The following is a 22,230-nucleotide window of genomic DNA, read 5'->3' as shown; positions in this document are numbered from 1 at the left end:
GAGTAGAAAAAAATAAAGGTTGGGGTGGTTCCAAAATATTCCAAAACTTGGCTTGCTTCTAGGGAAGAGACAGCTTAGCCTGAGACAAAAGCACAACTAGTGTATTTGGAATTTGATGCCCCAAATGACCCCTTTGTCATGGGTCACTCATCCACGTCCCTTCATACTCTAGTCCTTGCACTGAAAAGTCAATTGGCTTAAGTAAAAACTAGCCCAAATCCCAACCTTAATCACTTCCAGGGCTGTTATGTCAGGTCACTAATTATCATATCAATAATCAAACATTCATTACCCAATACCCATGATATAATTTCTGCAATTGTTATATACAGTAAATCTCTGGTTATAAAATCATTTTTCTAAATAAGCGTAAAAATACAAAAGTTATTAATGCAAATTAAAAGTTACAGTTGCAACAAATTAAGACTTAATTTATATCATTTTTATGGTAATTTTTTTAAGGAGAAGGCTAACCATTGCCTTGGAGCATTGGATAAGGTGATAAAAATAAAAATATAACATTGGAAAATGGTAAAAACTGATAAATTTAACTTTTTAAAAATCAAAATGTTAAAATCAATGCAAACATGCTACTTTTGATTTCCTTAACCATTGCCATAAGGTAAATGGTCAGCAAGAACCTTTTTTTTAAAACAAAATACAATTAATAATATAATATTTTATTTGTTAAAAATTAGAAAGTGTTTGCGGTCCATCCAAAACTATCAAACTTCACAACAAACATTTCTATTTGTTAAAATTAGGCTAAATACCTTCCTGGATCCTTTAAGTTTCACGTTTGTTTCAGATATGTCTTTTAAGTTTCTAAGGTTTCATATAGGTCCTTTAAGTTTCGAGTTTGTTTCGTATAGGCCCTTTATGTCAACCTCCGTTAAGCCAAAGTTGTTATGTCCTTTAAGCCAAAGTTGATATGTCCGTAAGTGGTGAGGTGGTTCTCTTTGACACTTGACATCAATTTTTTCCCCAACCAGATCAACTTTGACTTAACGGACATATCAACTTTGGCTTAACGGAGGTTAATAGAAAAGACTTATCTGAAACAAACTCGAAACTTAAAGGACCTATCTGAAACCTTAGAAACTTAAATGATCTATCCGAAACAAGCTCGAAACTTAAAGGACATATCTGAAACCTTAGAAACTTAAAAGATCTACCTGAAACAAACATGAAACTTAAAGGACCCGGGAAGGTATTTGACCTTGAAATAATTGTGGAGTTCACCAAGTCATGCAAGTTCTAATTTCTTGTTCTCTCTATCTCTCTCTACCTAGGAATCTATATTATTTATTAATACATCTCATATGAATTTGAAGAGATCCATATAAATTTTAATCAATCGACGACTAAAGTGTATTAAAAATTATGTGATAATAATATAAGTGTCAATGATATAAGTTTTTTAAAACATTGTAGGAAAAATGTTAACAAATATTCTCATGACGTTTATGGCAACTTGAATCGTTTTGTTTTATATTTAATAAAAAAGTATTAGTTCTTGTGACTACAAAAAAAAAAAATTACTAATACTAAAAAACAAAAAAATATGAAAGGAATGAAAATGATAAAATAGTGTTCAAACTTCAAACTTTCCCCAAAGATAATTAACATGATGTTAATAACTGATGTCGTTTTTTATTTGACCTTTCACTTAGACTATAGCGTCAACAAAAATTAGATAACCAAACACGGATCTTAAAGAGTAATTTATATAGATAGGACAAAATTCAAGTGTATTTCTATAGAAGTTTTTGGTGCTTAGGTTAAAATATTGACAACTTTTTTTTTTTGAGGGAAAAAATATTGACAACTATTGTACATGATTAACTCCAAGTCAATAATTATCTTAAGGTTTGTTATAGCCCATATTCATCTTTTTTGTACTTAGTGGGGGTAAGTTTATCACTATTTTTTTTGAAGGAAAAAAGAAGAGAGATCGCAAATAACCGTAAGAATTTCACAAAATTATAGCCATTATCAATTGACTATTAGCAATTATCATACCAAAACAAAATCAAAAGGAGATTTACATCAAATAGCTAGTGTTACCGCTGCCTAAATCATTAAGAAATCTAAAATTAAAGGACATTTGACTAACATGCCATGCAGAGGTGGAAAACAAACTTAAAGAGTGCATACAAAGCAAAGACAATTAAAGAAAGTAGACTATATATATAATTTAAAGAAAAGTTTGAATATTAATTAATTTGTAGACTACTACTTTGTATGATGAATGTAACCATAGCCATGCAATGTGCTAATCCCACAAGTCTAGCTAGTCCTACAACTATTCTAAATTACTCCTAAACCAGATTATTTATTTGAGGGGTTGGGGAAGAACATGATGAAACCAAAGTTACCAAAGTGAGAGGAGACAAGTTTCCCCAAATCAATGAAAAAGAGCTGGACCAAATCCGTGTTTTCTGAAAATACTTTAACCAGTAAATTTGCTTAGTTTGGAAAATTATAAAAATCGTACCTTTTTTATTAAAGGAATTATAAAAATTGTACTGAATTTGATCATTTGCTAAACGTGTACACGTAGTATTGTACATTTTTTTTAAGACTTAATTGCAGTTTTGACCTCCTATGTTTTAAGAAGTTGCGATTTTAGCCCCTAACTAAATAAACTACAAAACCGCCTCCTAAGTATTAACTTTTTTACAGTTTTGGCCCCAGACCAATTTTGACAAAGTCAATGCACACAGGACGCCATGTGTGTATTTATTTATTTTTAAATATTTATATATATATATATATATATTTTAATTAAAAAATAAAAAATTATATATATTTTTATTTTTTAATAATTAAAAAATAAATAAATATATATGTGGCGTCCACGTCAGCTTTGACTTGGTCAAAATTGGCATGGGGGGCCAAAACTGCTAAAAAATCAATACTTAGGAGGCGGTTTTATAGTTTATTTAGTTAGGGGCCAAAATCGCAATTTCTAAAAACATAAGAGATCAAAACTGCAATTAAACTTTTTTTTAAATGACTATTCCTCTACATACTCTCATTTATCACAACTGTACTCATTAACTATTCAACTAATCATTAGAGTTGCAGTTTATATCAATTGTATCCCTCAGTTTTTATTTTTTTTATGGTTACATTGTATCCCTCAATTCAAAGAAGATTTATCACATTTTTTTGACAGAGAATTAATATAAAAAATACTACTAAGTGAACAATATTTTCATGGTGTTGATAAAGAATATTAGTTTACTATAGTAATTTAAAAAAAATATATCATGTGTGATTCATTTATTGATTTTAATTTTTCCAAAAGAGAAATATTAATAACTAGATGTTAGATTATTTTTTCTTCTTTGTTCGGGGTTTGAATATGACCTCAAACAACTTATCCTTTAAATCAAATAAATTGATCTATCCAACCCACCATTCATTTAACAAAGTAAATCGGTTATACTTTGTATGTGAGTTTCAAAACTAAACTCTTTTAAGACCAAGAAGAATTGTGATGAAAATATTTTGTTTAGTTAAAGGCCCTCATTATAACTTTATACTTAAATAAGTGAGATGAAGTAACAAAATAGTGTGTACCGTCGATGATTATCCTTAATATAAAATAAAATTACATCGAAAATGTATGTCCTTCAAACTTATATTTTAAAACGGAGTACACAATTTTGATTTCTAAGTGAACATTGTCGTTGTAATAAATTTGAAGACCAAACTAATAAATGCAGATTTTTTTTTAAAAGACTAAAATGAAATATATTAACACAACAAATGCCTTCTTAGCATAAGGTGTGTCAAGGAATAAAAACCTCAAAGTCGATACAAAGTAAAAACACTATTTACAAGGCGTGAGCCAGTACCACAAATCAACCCATAACATTACAGAAATTAGTCTATGCCTAGTAAAGTAAACGGCTAAGCCACCAACCATGATAATTAAAGGGAAGAGTGGCAAATTTCATCTTCAGCCACTTCAAAGTTAACAACTTAATCTTGTCCACCACCTGCATAATTGAGCTATCCTTTGCATTAAAAATTCTGTTGTTCCTTTCCTTCCAAATTTCCAACATTGTCGCAAACCAGATCACCTGTAAAATTGATTGCCTCGACTTAGTAACACGGCCTAAGTGACTGAATTGATTAAAAAACCATGTTACATCCTAAGGCAATGTCGTGACTACACCAAGCCATTGAAAAATGTGATTCCAAACCAAACCAAATAGATTACAATGTAAAAATAAATGAGTGGATGTTTCGATAAGTCCACAACCACCGACACAAATTTGAGCATCACCCTACCCATCCCCTCCACAAATGCCGAATTAGAGTGGTGGGAATGAGTTTTACCTTCACCGTTCCCATCCCCGACTCTTATATATATTTATTTACCTATCACTCTACCCATATTTAACGAAGATGAGAAATAGAATTTCTTCCCTGTCCACACGGGTTCAGGTATCCCACCACATCCTCGTCCTTGTAGTGATCAATTTTTTTAATAAAAAAATAACTTTTTTTTTTTTCCAGCCTTGAAGACAATGTTGTAATGCATTATCTAAAAATATGTTTACTTTAATATTTCCCTAACCAAATGACTTGATTGCTTCTTTAAATATCAATGATTGTTTTTATAACATGACATATCAACATATAACGAAAATATCAATTTTCTACCTTCGAGAATGGTTTGTATATGAGTTTAGGGTGAATATCTATATCAATTTTCTTTTAATAGAATCATGGGTTAATTAAGTTTTTGGTCCCTATAAATACCTGCAGTTTTGTTTTTAGTCCCTATAAAAATAAATCACACTTTTTAGTCTCTACAAAATTTTCCGTTAGTGTTTTTAGTCCCTGTTAAATTAATTTTTTTTTAATTATGCTTAAACTTCTAAATTTTTGAAAGATTTTTTACTGACATGTTGATAACATCGTAAGACACTATTTTATAAAATCTTTTAGTTTTTTTTTTAGCATGTAATGAATTAAATATGATTTTTTCTAAAAGCCAAATTTTCAAGATTATATTAATGAAAATTTGGACCTAATAATAAAATTTTGAACTACATTTTTGCGGAGAAACTTTGTATAATGTTCTAAATAAGTATGTAAAAAATATGTTGAAAATTTAAAAGTTTAAGCACAATTAAGCAAATTTTAATTTTACAAGGACTAAAAGTATGTGTTTGTCCATCTTAAATTAAAATTTGTTTAATTGTACTTAAACTTTTATATTTTTAAATGATTTTTAACAGACATATTAAGAACATTATAATAATCTTTTTCATAAAAAATTAGAATTTTTTAACATGTAATGAATTAAATATAATTTTTTTAAACGCCAAAAATTCAAAATAAACCTAACGAAAATTTGGACTTAAGAATAAAATTTTGAGCTAACTTATTGCGGAGGAACATTTTATAATGTTTTAAACAAGTATGTAAAAAATCATTAAAAAATTTAAAATTTTAAGAATAATTAAACAACATTTAATTTAACATGGTTTAAAAACACTAACAAAAATTTTTGTAGGGACTAAAAAATGCGATTTGTTTTTATAGAGAGTAAAAACAAAACTGCATATAAATATAGAGAATAAAAACTTAATTAACCTAGAATCATTAATCAAACTCATAATATATGTTAAAATATGCAAAATCTTTTAGTTCTCTTAAATCAATTCATTGTTAGCAATTGCTACTACTCAATAAATAATTCTATGTCCAAAAAATATAAAAATGTGTTGAGGGTTTTGGTGTAAGAAAGGGTTTATTTGCCGTTATGAATGTTGTAATCACGTGCGATGCGTGCTACCTTCTGACACATCCTTCTTCTTTTAGCATTGTACTGTATGTAACCATTTCTCTTTCTCATACTAACAATGGCTTTCGTGCTTCTTCTTCTTCAACCACTACCACACTTCACCACCCTTCTTCATCTCTCTTCACTATTTTCATCCTCAACTACTCTCTCCAAATCCCTTTAAATCAAACACCAATAACACGCTCTTCTCTTCACTCTCTTCAATGGCTTTTCCTTTCAATATTCTTCTACTCTCATACCTTCTCATTTTCCACCTTTCTTACGCCATTAACGACCAAAACCCAGAAAAACTTTCCCTCCTTTCTTTCAAAGGGTCACTTCAAAATTCACACTTTCTTTCTTCATGGCACAATACTACTTCACACTGTAAATGGGTTGGTGTAACGTGTCAACTCGGTCGAGTTACCGCACTCTCTCTTCCTTCTTGTTCCCTCAGAAGCAATATCTCTTCTTCTCTTTCCACTCTTTCCTCTCTCACCTCTCTCACCTTACTCAACCTTGAAGATAATCAGTTTTCCGGTGAACTCCCCGGTGAGCTTGGTGGGTTGTTTCAGCTAGAAACTCTAAGCCTCGGTTCAAACTCTTTCGCCGGAAAAATTCCACCGGATTTTGGTTTTTTAAATAAACTACGTACACTTGATCTTTCCGGTAATGCACTCGCCGGAGATATACCGGAGAGTTTTGGAAACTTGACAAAGCTTCAGTTTTTAGACCTTAGCAATAACATACTTTCAGGTTCTCTTCCGTTAAGTCTTTTTACCGGAACTGTGAATTTGATTTCTATTGATATTTCAAACAACTCGTTTTCCGGCGAAATTCCACCGGAGATTGGGAATTGGAAGAATTTGACTGCACTTTACGTTGGGATGAACAAGTTGTCTGGTACATTGCCTAAGGAAATTGGAGAGCTTACAAAGCTTGAAGTTCTGTATTCGCCTTCTTGTTTGATTGAGGGTCCATTACCTGAAGAAATGGAAAACCTTGAATTGTTGACAAAGCTCGATCTTTCTTATAACCCTTTAAGGTGTTCTATTCCAAAGTTTATTGGGAAGTTGAAAAATTTGGAAATTTTGAACCTTGTTTTTTCTGAGCTTAATGGGTCAGTTCCATCCGAGCTTGGAAATTGTTCAAATTTGACTAATGTGATGCTTTCTTTTAATTCATTATCTGGGTCATTGCCTCAAGAGCTTTCTATGCTTCCTATTAAGACATTTTCAGCTGAAAAGAATCTTCTTCATGGTCCTTTGCCTTCTTGGCTTGGGAAGTGGAGTAATATTGATTCTCTTTTGCTTTCGGCAAACCGGTTTTCAGGTGTGATTCCACCTGAGCTTGGGAATTGTTCTGTGATGGAGCATCTCAGTTTGAGTAGTAATTTGTTGACAGGCTCTATACCTGAGGAGCTTTGTAACGCCGCATCGATGTCGGAGATTGATCTTGATGATAACAACCTTAGTGGTACAATTGAGAAAGCTTTTGTGAATTGTAAGAACCTTACTCAATTGGTTTTGATGAATAATCAGATTGTTGGTTCTATACCACAGTACCTTTCTGAGCTTCCTTTGATGGTGCTGGACTTGGACAACAACAATTTCAGTGGACAGATACCTTGTAGTTTGTGGAATTTATCAACACTGATGGAATTTTCTGCTGCTAATAACCACTTGGAGGGTTCTCTTCCTGTGGAGATTGGAAATGCAGTTATTCTACAAAGGCTTGTTCTTAGCAACAATCGTTTGACAGGTACTATTCCTAAGGAAATTGGAAGTCTTTTAAGTCTTTCAGTTTTCAATTTGAATGGAAATATGCTTGAAGGAAACATTCCAGCTGAGCTTGGTGATTGTATTTCACTCACTACATTGGACCTTGGAAACAATCAACTCAATGGCTCAATTCCTGAAAAATTGGTGGAACTAAGTGAATTACAGTGCTTAGTTCTTTCTCACAATAATCTGTCTGGGACTATTCCTTCCAAGGAATCTTCGTATTTTCGACAACTTACTGTACCTGATTTGAGCTTTGTTCAACACCTTGGTGTGTTTGATCTTTCTCATAATAGATTGTCTGGCACCATACCTGATGAATTGGGGAGCTGTGTAGTGGTTGTGGATCTATTGCTTAGCAACAACATGCTTTCAGGGAGCATTCCAAGATCACTCTCGCGCTTGACAAATCTAACAACTTTGGATTTGTCTGGAAACTTGTTGTCAGGTTCCATTCCACCGGAGCTTGGAGATGCTGTCACACTCCAAGGTTTCTATTTGGGACAGAATCAACTCTCAGGTACCATCCCTGGAAATTTTGGAAAATTGACTGCTTTGGTGAAGCTGAATTTAACAGGAAACATGCTGTATGGTCCTATTCCAACTAGTTTTGGGAACATGAAGGAATTGACTCACTTGGACTTGAGCTATAATGAACTCAGCGGTGAGCTACCGTCCATTATGTCGGGTGTGCAAAGCCTTGTTGGGCTTTACGTGCAGAATAACAAGCTTTCAGGCCATGTTGGGGAGCTTTTCTCAAATTCCATGACATGGAGGATTGAGACAATGAATCTAAGTTGCAATTGCTTTGATGGAAACTTGCCATGGTCTTTAGGAAATCTTTCCTACTTGACGATTTTGGATCTTCACCGAAATCTGTTGACTGGAGAGATTCCTTTGGACCTTGGGAATCTAATACAACTTGTTTATTTTGATGTTTCAGGCAATCAATTATCTGGAAAGATTCCAGAGAAGTTATGCAGCCTAGTTAATCTAAATTACCTTGATTTCTCTCAAAACAGATTGGAAGGGCCTATTCCAATAACTGGTATTTGCCAAAACCTATCCGAAGTTAGATTTTTGGGAAACAGAAACCTTTGTGGGCAGATGTTGGGTACAAATTGTGAGGTCAAAAGCATTGGTAGATATTCATTGTTTAATGTATGGAGGCTTGGTGGAATTGCCATCGCAGTCATATTAGTAACCTTGATCTTTGCTTTTGTGCTGCATAGATGGATCAGCAGGAAGCAAAATGATCCTGAGGACCTGGAGGATCGGAAACTTAACAGTTATGTTGATCAGAATCTTTACTTCTTGAGCAGTAGCAGATCAAAGGAACCTTTGAGTATCAATGTAGCAATGTTTGAGCAGCCTCTTCTGAAATTAACTTTAGTTGATATCCTCAAAGCTACTGAGAATTTCAGCAAGACAAACATAATTGGAGATGGAGGTTTCGGAACTGTGTACAAGGCCACTTTACCAAATGGAAGAACAGTTGCTGTGAAGAAGCTTAGCGAAGCTAAAACGCAGGGTCATCGTGAGTTCATGGCTGAAATGGAAACCTTAGGCAAGATAAAGCATCAAAACCTAGTTGGATTGCTTGGTTATTGCTCAATGGGTGAGGAGAAACTCCTTGTTTATGAATACATGGTAAATGGAAGCTTAGATCTCTGGTTGAGAAACAGAACCGGGGGACTCGAAATCCTCAATTGGAACAAACGTTACAAAATTGCGACGGGTGCAGCAAAAGGACTAGCTTTCCTTCATCACGGTTTCATACCTCACATCATTCACAGGGATGTTAAAGCTAGCAACATTTTACTAAATGTAGATTTTGAGCCGAAAGTCGCCGATTTTGGACTAGCAAGATTGATCAGTGCATGTGAGACTCATATCAGCACTGATATTGCTGGAACATTTGGTTACATTCCACCAGAGTATGGACAGAGTGGAAGATCAACAACAAGAGGCGATGTCTACAGTTTCGGGGTCATTTTACTTGAATTGGTGACTGGAAAAGAGCCGACAGGACCAGATTTCAAAGAGATTGAAGGTGGAAACTTGGTTGGATGGGTTGGTCAGAAGATCAAGAAGGGTCAAGCTGCTGATGTTCTTGATCCAACAGTTCTCGACGCGGACTCTAAGCAGATGATGCTTCAAATGCTGCAGATTGCTTGTGTATGCCTCTCTGATAATCCCGCTAACAGGCCTACCATGTTTCAAGTGCACAAATTCTTGAAGGGGATGAAAGGAGATTAGTGATTAACTAGTTTTAAATTATGTCATTGTAGCTGATGTAGTATTAATAGTTAGTTATGTAACTGCAAACTTCTCCAAACAAAAGCTCAGAGTTGAATAATCTAATCTAGACTGTATGCTTATTTGAAGTTCTTGTTTGCAAAATAATTCTTATTCTATATGTTTACAAAGATGAAACTCTTGCTTAAACTGAGGAATATCTTGTTACTCACCCTAATGAAGATTGAAGTGAAATATAATGATTTGAGCATGGTATGAGCTACATAGAAAAAAGAATACTGAAGAAGTGTAATCAGATTATTATCTCTTTATATGTTCTGTTTTCAGTATAAAAGAATGCATTTTTTTCATGTTGGCTTTGTCCAAACAATATTATTCTCAAGAATTTCTGTGATTTTTCACTATTCAAGAATTACCTGAGATGCAAGTCTAGTATCTCAAACTGCATGATGTTAAATTTTGAAACAACTAGCAAGTATCCTTTCATTAGCAAAATTTTGAAAAGTAATTTTGAAGTATATATGTTAAATTGGAGTAGAAGATTAAAGATAGTAACGTAACAAAATTTATTATTTAAATTTTAGTCTAATTTATTAAATAGATTATACTTTCATAGTTATCTGCAAAATTTTCACTTTGTTTACAAATAAAAAAAATTCAAAACTTATGAGTTATTATTCCTTTTTTTTTTGGGTACAAAAACACTTAGGCTTGAGAAGGCACATCTAATGAAAGGCTAAATCATTTGTGCAAATCACAATTTTGTATGTTTTTTTATTTTTAATATTAGGTTGTTTAGTGGTTAGACTCGCACATTTTAAATATAGAGAAATAAAAAATGCTGAATACAAATTCAAGCTCTTGTGTATTAACATCTCTTCAACTACTATCTGAATTGTATTTACAAAGACTCACAATTATATTTATTTTTGACAACATAGAAAAGTTTGGATGTATTATATACTTTATATATCAGTCATATTTACTAAACTATTTGGATTAGTTTTTTTGGTTAAACGTCAATAAGCCAAACCATTATATTTGTGTGTGTACTGGCTCAAAGTGAGACAAAAATCATTGTTTTAGGCTCACGAACTTCATATAACAAAAATACTCAATTACCTAAAACTTATAAAAAAATCTTCTCCTAAAGTTTACTATAATCAGACGTGCCCTACTAGAGGTTAGATAGGTTGACCAACGATGGGGTGGTTAGGGTGGTCATCATGCTTCATATTTGAGTTTCTTAGTATAACCTATATACGGGTGGTAAGTGAGAACGTAGGCTTAGGGATATAAAAGTTGTTTTTCTTGTTTTCTGGTTAATAGTCAATTGAGAATGTAGGATTAAGGGTGTTAACTGTTAAGAAACATATACATTAGCTTGTCCAAGTCAAGTTGAACTTAGTTAACTCATGTTTAAGTGAAATATAATAAAAGAACGTATTATGCAAGATGATTTGTATGAATAGTTCGACGGCTCCAACCCAAGATTTTTTTTTGACCAGACATGATTTACCCACCACTAACCTGTTTTAACAACAACATTTTCTAACCATAAAAAAATCTTTCAAAATTTGATCAAGTGACATATTTGAGTAAATATTAATTTACTATTGATACACATTAAAATTACTTACTGTTTTAAATATGATCTTTGCTAATTTTAAGACCATTACAAGTGAGAACAGAATATTGTTCGAGAAACTGAATAGGAATTACAATATTTATATGTGCATTCACTCTAATGCTAGAATAGGAATTACAATCGAAAGATCATGAATTGGGGCATTTCTCATCCACAATTTAAGACCATTACAAGTGATTAAGATAGCTAGATACACACTAATGATACATGTAGAAAATTCATAAGTCAATACTCAATAGGGTGTTAACAAATCAAAATTTTATTTCTAAGGACCAAATTATTTTTTTCCATCAATGGCCAAAGGTGGGTAATAATTCGAGATCCACGATCTTTAATTTCATCCAACTTTAAAAAAAGTATTTACGGGTGTTTTCTCAAATCGATTACCAATGATCTTTGAGATGACCAATCCAATCGCAAGTTGGCAAGTCATTTGTAAGATTGGGAAGATGGATAATTTGATGATCATTTCGAGAAACTTCTTCTTCATCCGAATATAGTATCCGTGAAACATATTCTTCTCAATCATTTCAACAAACACATGGGGAAAGAAACATAACATAGCAACCATAAAAACATTTACATAAGCATTAATAATCAAACTCGTTAAAGATAGATTAGTCAAGACATAATGTATGTTTGGTATAGCGGTGGCGATAATTGATTTTGATAGAATTGAGTTTGAGTGAATTGATTTTGATTAAAAGTGAGTTGTATGTGAATTGATTATGTTTGAATACACTTTACTAGAAGTGATTCTTATGAGTTGATGTTGTTTGGATAGTTTGAATCAAAATTGATTTTGAATGTCTAATGACTAAATTATCCTTATAATTAAAACTAAATATTTCAATCTTAATTAAAATAATTATTTAAATTTATCTAAAATCATAAATGGATTTTGATTGGTTCACAAATTGATTTAAAAATAATAATTTCACATTGGGAAATGCCTTTTACCACGACTACTGAATCCACGAAATTCAAGAATACACCACCACCACCGCGTTTTCAACTAATCACCCAATTTTTTGTTATTATTTTATAATAAAGAAATACTACTACTTGTGCAGGGCATTTACACATAATCGTGGTTTTCGTGGATTTCCTTTCGTAGGAAATAGCATTGCTCTTTCATATTATAAGAGTTTTTTTTTTTTAAAAAAAAAAATGAGTTTTTTCATAAAAAAAAAAAAAAAATAGATCAATTGAGTTATTTTTAATAACTCCCTCACGTCTCCCCCACTCTCCCTTCTTCATTTCTCCATAAGCTTCCACTTCTACCCACTACCCATTTCCATCTTTTTCTCCACCTCTCAATACTCTACATTTTCCTTTTCCATCTTCTTCTAACCTTTCTTCTTTCCAATTTCACCATTTTTCTCTCATACCATTTCTCCATTACATAACTCATCAATTAAGAGCAGATCTCTCCATCACTCATCACTGTTTTCCTTTTTCATCTGCAAATCCAACAAAATTAGGATAGATCTGCAAAAATAAAGAAGAAGAAAGATGTTCTTTTTGAGGAAGAAGAAGAAGAAAGATGTTTATTCATGGGAAATTGGGGAAGAAAACATGGGTATATTGGTAACTATACATGTCATTGTAATCAAAACTGAGTTTCACAAAAGCAGAAGCTAGGAATACCAGCTTCTGTTGTACTGGCCTTTTGAGATCAAAACTGAGTTTCCTGAAAGCACTTTTCATTCACCCAAACAAGAAAAAAATCTGGAAACCACGTTTGAAAAAGTAAACTCAGTTTTGGCTGCTGAAAAAGTGATGCCAAACACATACATAGTGTTTCCTTGGTGGATGGTCCAAATGAAGCGAAGGATAGTCCATCTGAGAAATCCTTGCAACGATACAGCCATGTTGGGATATAATTCTACCAACAACAACTTCAACACCATCATATCAACAACAACCCAAACCAACCTCAAACGGATGGGGAGAAAGAGTCAACCACGAATGCTTCATCTTCACGTTCGCAGAGTTTTCACTTTCTGACAGAGAATACGAGGAAACAGTGAGAATATGGCAGCAAGAGGCCTCCCTAACAAAGAAACAATATCATTTGCATTGAATCCTAGCTGCAAAGCTATCAGTTTGTCTTCCCCTAGGTAAATTCCAGTATGACTAACTTACATATACACTGTGTTTGGTAGAGGAGAATTAGAGGAGAGAAAAGTTAAGGGGAGAGAAGTAGAAGAGAAGGTGGCTATTTCTCTTGTTTGACAGACCAAAGAAATAGAGGAGAGAGAGTTAAAACATGTGGGACACACATGTTTTTATATCTCTCCACATGAGCGATGAAAGAGCTAAGAAAGGTTTTTTTTTTTCTTTCTAACTTTCATATTTGCCCCTCCATTGTTACATGGTTTTGGTAGCCTATGAATTAATGTTTTTTTTTCTTCTTTTTACCTCTTAGTTCGTTATGGTAGCCTATAAAGAGTATTTTACCTGTGATTAGTGGTGATAAAGTGTTGCTTTCCTAATATTTCCATATGCCGAGTAGTACGGAATATAGTGAGTAAGTAAATTTTTAAAATTGACTTAATAATTGATTAAAATACATAAAAGCTATAATTAATTTAACTTAATTCAATTAAACTAATTAATTTAAATTAGAAAAAAAAAACTAATTAATTTAATTGATATAAATTTTAAATAAATAATTTAATTAAAGAAAATAAATTTGAATAAAAGATTAAATAATTTTAATGGATTTTTTAATGTAGGGGTATCTTAGTACTTTTATAAATAATCAACACTTCTCTCTCTTCTATTTCTCTCATCTCTCTCTTATACCAAACAACACATCAGATCTACTCTATTTCTCACATATTTCTCTCTTCACAACTTCTCTTCCAAACCAAACACACCCATAATGATGCATGCTATTGTTTTTTCAGCGACAATTTTCATGATATAACTTCCCCCAAACATATACACTTGATTCTTCACAATGCCACTCTTTATGAAAACAACATATGTAACAGCAGTGCTTGTTAAGGTAGAGGAGCTGTGTTAGGCTGAGTTTTTGAGGCTGAGGCTGGGGTATGCGGTTTTTGGTTTGGTTTGCTGTCAGTTTTTGCATAAAACAGCATCAGCTTCTGTTTTTAGCTATAATTTCTGCTTTCTGCTTCCTGTTTTCCTACCTGTGATGTGTTCGGTTCTAGGAATAGGATGGGTGTAGGACTGTTTTGGGGTTTTTCTGGTATGTCAGTGACCTTTGTATCACTGGTTTTTCTGTCCACGAGTTAGCAGTGCTTCTTGTACGCTCTTGATGTGAATAAATTTTGCAATTTCTAAAAAACATATGTAATAACTCTGACTCACTAGAACCTCTACTATGAATAGTTTATGATCTTGCGGAGGAGGATACTTTCAAATTCTCATAAGATCGCTTGACTTGCACCGAAATCCATCTAAGTGACATGAAAAAGTACACAACGGTTTACTGATAACTGGAGACAATTCGTAACAAATAGTCACAAATGCATTAATTAGAAACTCACAGCGAAATCATAACTAACAACAAAACATTTGATTTGCCTCACTTAGCAAGGACTTCAGGTAATTCACATATCCATGTATTCGAGAATAAAATTTAATTGCATAGTGAGGGAAAAAGTAAAGCACACATCACCTTAATATCATTTCTAATTTTATTTTAAGCTCACTTAGTTGTTTAATCATTTAGTTCATTAATTACTTTCAATGGGATTTGATAATTAGCTTTGCCCCGGACAAAATAGGCAATTAAACTGTCCCTGCTCGTCCTGCAAACACTATGTCTATGATTTCAGATCGATATCGCTCACCCCCTTACCTTGGCATGCTTGACTGGCAAAATCCTTGGTTCCTTTGACTGGCTCCTCCCACCACGGCTTTGTTTCTTCATAACTACTAACATGTCTATAAATCATAAACATTTGTCACTTTAAGTCTAAAACATAATTTATAATTATATGCTAGAACAATACATTTGATTTTTACCTAAGAAAGGTAGATCAATGACACAAGATGGCTTTTGGCAAGGATTGAGCCTCCTAGTTATATTTTGACAACATAGAAAACAGAACTTTCAAACAAGTATCTAGTCAACGAAGTTAGGAACACTAGTTGAAAAGGAAATCGAAATCCATAAAAAGAAAATAAGAGTCTTACTTAAGTCATGAATAACCAAAGACAAAATGATGTGTTGGTGGATGGATCGAGTTTCTTGGGTACACTACCAGCCTCAAGAATGGTAAAATATCCACTGATGATAGCCATTGTTTTAGTAAAAAGGAAAATATCATTTAAGATTCAACATTAAAAGGAAGAGAAGAATCCTACCAATGGGGGAAGTGACATAGAAAAGGCATGGTGTTTAACGATCTTGATCATTAAAGAATTTCTCATGGTTAGGGGTTATGAAGAACTGATGAGGGTTTCTTTAATAGTTCAATGGCATGGATTGAAGGAAACAAAGTTATAGTTTTAAAATTAGGAATTAGTGTGAATGGAATAGATGAAAGGATGTGTTTGAGACTGAGGTTCTAAATGAACTTGCAAAAATCAAAGGTTTGAGAATGGTGGTGTTTATTATTGTTTTCAAGTAGAGATGAAGATTAGTAAGAAATTTCAGGGATTAAGGATGGGAATATGGTGCAAAGGTTTTTGAGAAAAATGGGAGAGTAGTTGATTGTGTGCGTGAGATTCATAGGATTTATAACTAATGTTATCTCTAACTGGTATAGGAACAAAACAACAGTAAAACTTGGGTACATTTTCAATGGAACCGTTTCTATTCTGCTATGTTGATAATTTTTTCGGAAGACGAGTGGTGATACATGTACACCTCCATGTGGCAATACACCTCTTACACCCACACAAAATCCTGACATGTGGCAAGGAAAAGGGAGAGGAGATGAAAGAGAAAGTATGGTTGTGAGATGAATTTATCAAAATGTCCATAATGCATGGAGTGTACAATAGAATGTATGATTAAAGGGTGTTCATATAACATTTTCCTAAATACTAATATCAATGGCAATATTTTATCAAAAAAAGAAAATTCAATTCCATTCATCGGCAAAAAAACTCTAAAGTAAAAAAAAAAAAAAACAGTTGAAAAAGAAATAAAAGTATCGTTATCTTCTGAGAAGCTTCTGGTAAACCAGTTCCAATCGTGTGTACGTCATCCACTACCCCTTACTTAGCCTAACGTTTTCCCTATCTGATACAACTTCGTATGTCAATTGCAAACACTCTGATTTGCTCTATAGCACTGATTTAGCCGCATCATTTTCCTCTTTTCACCCTTCCTTGAATCAAACGGCTCTGATTTCAAGTCCACATGAACAGAATGATTCAGGCTCAACACCACATCATCCTCAATACACCGTCCTTCTCTCTCTCGCTTCGCATCAATCGCTATTCCAAACAGCTTCGGGTTTCTATCTTCCACCGCTGCATCTTCGCCGTTGCACCGCTTCTCCGGTAACAAACGAAGCGTCTTCACCGGCGACGCCGTTGAGCAAGACTCTTTTCCTTCCGCACCGCCTTCCGTTTGAGAATTCACGTAATTCGACAGAAGATTGAATATATTGCTGTAGAGCGATTTCATGTCCTCCATTTCCTTCGCTAACTGCATGTTCTCCTTTTTCAATCTCTCATTCTCGTCTAAAAGCGCCGCCGTAGAAATCGACGGCGAGGAATTCGAAGAAATAACCTGCTCCTCTCCTGAAATTGACGGCGACGCGATAGGCTTTGCTGTCGGAACCGTTTTTGTCGCGGTCACACCGGCATTGGAAGCTGCCGCCAGTGATGCTGAAACGATTTTCCGTCGCTGAATATCACCGAGAAGCCGTTCCTCACCTCTTCGGAAAGATTCATTCGAAAATTCCCACCGATCAGGTACAACTTTTTTAAATCCCTGAAAATAACCAAAACTAACACAAATTAAAAAATAAATTCAAATAAAAATTTGAAATAATCAAACAGCTACGATGATGATGAATGAATTACATAAGTATTGAGTTGGCGAACGAAGCTAGAGAAATTGTTGTGCTTAAAATATTTAGGAAGCAAATCCCTAGCGAAAATGGTTGGATTCCAAACGATGAAGGAAGTTCCAGTATCATTCCACGAAATCACATCGTCGGTGGCGATTTCATCCACAAGGTGGTATGTCTTGGTGAGAAACGGCGTCGGAGTGGATTTCTGAGACTCGCCGTTGTGTTCCACCGACGGAGCCATGGCGGAGGAGGAGTTGTTTTATGGTGATAGTTCTAGAAGGTTCACGAAGGAGTATAAAGGAGAATGAAGAAGAAAGATAATGGAGATGGAAAGATAGTAGATATGTATTGATGGAGAGAAGGAATAATTATGTTACGTCTTTTTTATCGCGAAACTTCGTTCCCATGTGGAGATTGATTACCGGATTTTTCGTTAACATAAGGATAAGGAAGAAACTTCTACACTTATCATTTTTTGGAAACAAACAAAATAGAATTAAAAGTGGCTTCATGTAACTCAATAGTTGAACGAGTTTAATTGTGGTACACTTTACACAATCAACCAATAGAACGCTGCCATTTCATTTTCTCTTTTAATGAGATTAATACTAATTAATCCTCAACGAAAACTTCCAATTTATCTTCCATGCCAGTTATAGCGCAGCAACGGTGGCAATCATGGTGGAGTTTTTACAAACACTATTGATTAACAAACGGATGTGCTGAGGTTTAGCAGATTCATGATAGCAGCATGTTTGCACATACAACATCTGCGGCAACATCAAAACTAATAAATTGTATCATTGCATTGTGATACTAGATTCTGGCCCTCCAATTTTTATAATCAGATGTTTTTATTCAGACTCAACCAACCAAGAGTATTATTTTTTTGTTTTCGTTAAAGAAAAAGGGCAGTGTGATGTGGTATTTTCCTGAAGGAAACAATACCATCTTGGTTGTGCGTTAAAATGGTATTCTCATCCTTCAATTGTCTTTTAAGGATGTTGGGCTTGTGGGTTTAAGCTGTGGACAACGGCGTCGAAATAGAATATCATGTCATTGCAATCAATGGAATTAATTTTATTTTTTAATTCAATTAATTATATTAAATGAGAAAATGAAATGACAGCATTCTATTGGTTGACGGTCTAAAGTGTCTTTACACAGTCAGTGCACCACAATTAAATTCATAGTTGTATACCGCTCAAAAAATATCTTATCGATACCATAAATTTACGATAATTTAATACATTTCATTTAAAATAAGAGTAGTGGTATAAAATGGTATTGGAATGAAAATATAAAAACTAACATGACATAGACTATCCAAGTTAAAGTATAGACATTCTTTAAAAAAAAAAGGTTAAAGTATAGACATCTAACTTAAAAAACTAAGGAAGGTATTTACGCTTTTTTATATTATAAATTTCTTCAGTTTTATTTAGAAAATATTCAAGATATACTTTAATAATTTTATTGAAGGTGAAATGCATTAATAATAAAAGGCATATTTCACTTTTGTATAATTGATAAATATTTGCATTGTGTACGATAGAGAATTGCTTCTTGTTAGGGTTTATGGTTTTTGTAAATCTTTTTTTAGAATATTTGACTAAATATAACAACATAAAATACAAATAAGTATTTTAGAATACCTTGCTGAAAATTAAAACAAAGCAAAATAATAAAAACAAATATTTTTGGAATTTTTTGAATATTTAGGAGAAAAATAAAGATAAGTAAAATACAACCGACTTATTGAAAAATCAACAATACTTAATGATGAAATTCGATAATTGTACCACATCGCACGAGCAATAAAATAGTAAGTAGATATAGTCTCCATAGAGATTGTGAGTTTCCTACTCGGTAATGTTTTTTTTTTTTTTTTTTTTTTCCGCATAAGATTTGTTGCTTGCAAAATAACGAGAATAAATAAAAGAGAATGAACGAAAATGGTGAAACAATAAGGATTCCTCTGATCCCCTATCTCCTCGTTGGGTAAATCAAGTTCCTAATTCAACTGCTACGGTTTGAGGTTTATGGTCATAACGCATAACAAAGTAGAGCAATCCTAGTTACACCTCAAGGTATAATTTATGTAATATTGCCCCCAAAGGGTTAGTAGCGGACTTATGTTATCAAAATCCAAAGGCATAAAAGTGTGGCAGACTATGTCATACTAATTATCTCCTGATTTCTCGATAAATTACATTTCGTTATGAAACCTAGGGTTAGCAGATTCACAAGGTAAATTCGCTCAATAGACAAGATATATAAAATAAGCATAATTCAAATTGCATCAATAAAAAGATAATTATGATTACATGTATCCAACGATTCAACGGTCATAGTTACAAATATAAATTATAATTCAAATAAAAATAATTCGAAGGTATAGTTACTAATTATAATTCAAATTGCAACAATGCTAATACCTTAAAATATGTCATAGTTAAGAAACAATGAATGATTAATAATAACAAATATATATTCATTTGACCCCAAAAAAAATCATAAAGAATTGAAATGTTTACAATTCTTGTTATAAAAAACTAAAATAAAAAAAACTTCCTATGAAAAAGAAAAAACTTTCTTCAAAAAAAGAAGAAACTAAAAGAAATAGAAATATTGACTATCTTTAGATTCGGTGTTCTAACTTATCACCCATACATAAAGGATTTTGTTTATCCAATATTTGGCGACCAATCTCCTTTAAATTCACTGTGCAGTCATGTTCTTCTGGGTATCTATGCATTCCACAAAACACGTCGCCACAACGACACTCGAACCCTAATGGTCCAACCTTCTTGTTGCAACTCTTGCACCTATTTTTCTTCTTCTTCATGTTCTCATTGTCAATGAGAGAAATAGCTTCCACAACATCACAAAAATCATTAATAGGATTCTTTGAAGGACAAGTAGATGATGACTCATGAACAAAGCTTTCCTCGTTTGATTTTTTGATGTTTTCTTTGAGATAATCGTTGTAACACTTTGAACAAAGGTTATTTTTTGAAGGAGAACCATAAAAGCCGCAACCATTGAGACAGAGTGTTGGAACCATGTTGTTTCACTTAATTTTTGACTAAAGAAAAAAGTGAAATAGATCTTTGAAGGTAATCGCAAACTTACACTATGTTTGGTTTGATGATTGAATAGGTTGTGTTATTTTATAAGGGTAACCGTAAGATCTAGAATGTTCTCAATAATAATTATACCGTATTCACGCTGTCAAAATAATTAGGAAATTAATCCTTATCTAATTTTATTTTAAATTAAATATTATAGGTATCTTTATGTTTTTCATTATAAATTAAATGAAAATTTTATAATCCATTACATACAATTATTCCAAACCGTTCACCTTTTAATTTTTTTTTTATATTTCAAATCGTTCAATAACTACTTTTAAAAAAAGATAATCATTTTTTTTTGTGGTGGTCGGAATTCGAACTCCAGACCTTACATATTTTATGCATTGTTCATACCAACTGAGCTAAACTCACGAAAACATTAAGACCAACATGAATCTTTTTCCATCTCAAAATTAAATTCTATTGTGAAAGTTTTTCTTTTGAGAGGAAAAGTTGTATGTGTTTAATAGTCATATTGTAAAATTTAAAATTAATTTCCCATATTTAAAAATAACAAATTATTATAGTTTATCTTTTTATTCTCCTTCTTATTCGATTTTCTTTGATTTTAGTTTATCCCTTTGTTTTCCTTTTTATAATTTTTTTTGTAGTTTATCTCTTCAAAACCAGTTCCCTGTATTTTGCCATGGCCCTCTCCAGTCCCCACCTAGCCCGCCTCTATCCTTGTACGAATCAAATTATCTTTAGTTGAAAGTCGATCATCTAACAATCCTCAAGCAAACATTTGATAACTATTTCAAAGTAACCAAATTATTCCAAGTTATGTTATTATGTTATCCAAAGGAGAATATGCTATTGATTTAAAATTAGATATCAACACATAAGCTTCTTTGACCATAAACATGCCAACGAAGAGTGAACAACAAAGATGGCATAAGAAAAACACATATGACATGTCCACTTTCACTGATGGCTCATTCTTTATCTCTGATCGCTCAAAACATAAGTAGAGATCAACGGAAGACTGCATTATTTGTGAGTCCAAAAATACTTACAAAAAAAAGAAGCAAAACACCTAGGTAACACTCCATCGTGTTCCCTTGCTAGGTACTAGTACTACACTCTAACCATCTCTGTCTCGGTCTTGCACTCTATCCATTTTTTAACTTATTTTCCCAAGTAGAACCAAGAACACACTACTATCCATCATTTATATGATAGTGTATCAAAAAGAAAAGATAAAATGAAAATTAAGACAAATCGTTACAGGTCAATTCACTAGCTGCAAATGTTTGTTATGTTTTCTGTGCTCTGTCCGGTTTCTTAGTTTTTTTTTTCTATTTCCAGGGAATTTCATGGCTTCTATCCCAAAGGACCAACATTTATTTGTATATTTTTAAAATTTGATGGTAATTATCGTCAATAAATGCCTATCTAAAACGAGTTAGAATCAGAGTTTCATAATAGTTGGTTCAGATTACATATCTTCCTAGTACCTCCTCCTATGGCTATATGACACTGCAAGTAAAAATTTCCATACAACAGGAAATGGAACAGACACCTAAAATCTAGAGTATAACGTCAGACAACCTCAAATAAGTCTCATTAGCACTCTTTCATCCTCAGA

At 32.9% G+C, this 22,230-nt stretch overlaps 2 protein-coding genes and 1 long non-coding RNA gene across 3 annotated transcripts; 1 reads left to right on the top strand and 2 right to left on the bottom strand.

Annotated features, from left to right (window-relative positions):
* Positions 1–5,820: 5,820 nt before the first annotated feature.
* LOC25485096 (leucine-rich repeat receptor protein kinase EMS1) lies at positions 5,821–9,996 on the top strand. The gene has a single exon (XM_013614247.3). It carries the CDS (start codon positions 6,034–6,036, stop codon positions 9,847–9,849), a length of 3,816 nt encoding a protein of 1,271 aa, XP_013469701.1. The 5' UTR covers positions 5,821–6,033; the 3' UTR covers positions 9,850–9,996.
* A 4,933-nt stretch (positions 9,997–14,929) lies between these two features.
* Positions 14,930–16,333, bottom strand: LOC120577922 (uncharacterized). The gene is made up of 2 exons (XR_005643865.1): positions 15,500–16,333; positions 14,930–15,418 (listed from the first exon to the last, which is right to left on the bottom strand). It is a non-coding gene; the product is annotated as an uncharacterized lncRNA (long non-coding RNA).
* A 283-nt stretch (positions 16,334–16,616) lies between these two features.
* Positions 16,617–17,952, bottom strand: LOC25485094 (heat stress transcription factor B-2b). The gene is made up of 2 exons (XM_013614245.3): positions 17,516–17,952; positions 16,617–17,423 (listed from the first exon to the last, which is right to left on the bottom strand). Exons 1-2 carry the CDS (start codon positions 17,744–17,746, stop codon positions 16,743–16,745), a joined length of 912 nt encoding a protein of 303 aa, XP_013469699.1. The 5' UTR covers positions 17,747–17,952; the 3' UTR covers positions 16,617–16,742.
* Between the last annotated feature and the right edge of the window lie 4,278 nt (positions 17,953–22,230).

Source organism: Medicago truncatula, chromosome 1 (genome assembly GCF_003473485.1).
Source record: "Medicago truncatula cultivar Jemalong A17 chromosome 1, MtrunA17r5.0-ANR, whole genome shotgun sequence".
Lineage (NCBI taxonomy): Eukaryota > Viridiplantae > Streptophyta > Magnoliopsida > Fabales > Fabaceae > Medicago > Medicago truncatula.
Note: the sequence above shows the minus strand (reverse complement) of the source record. Positions and strands in the feature narration are given on the sequence as shown.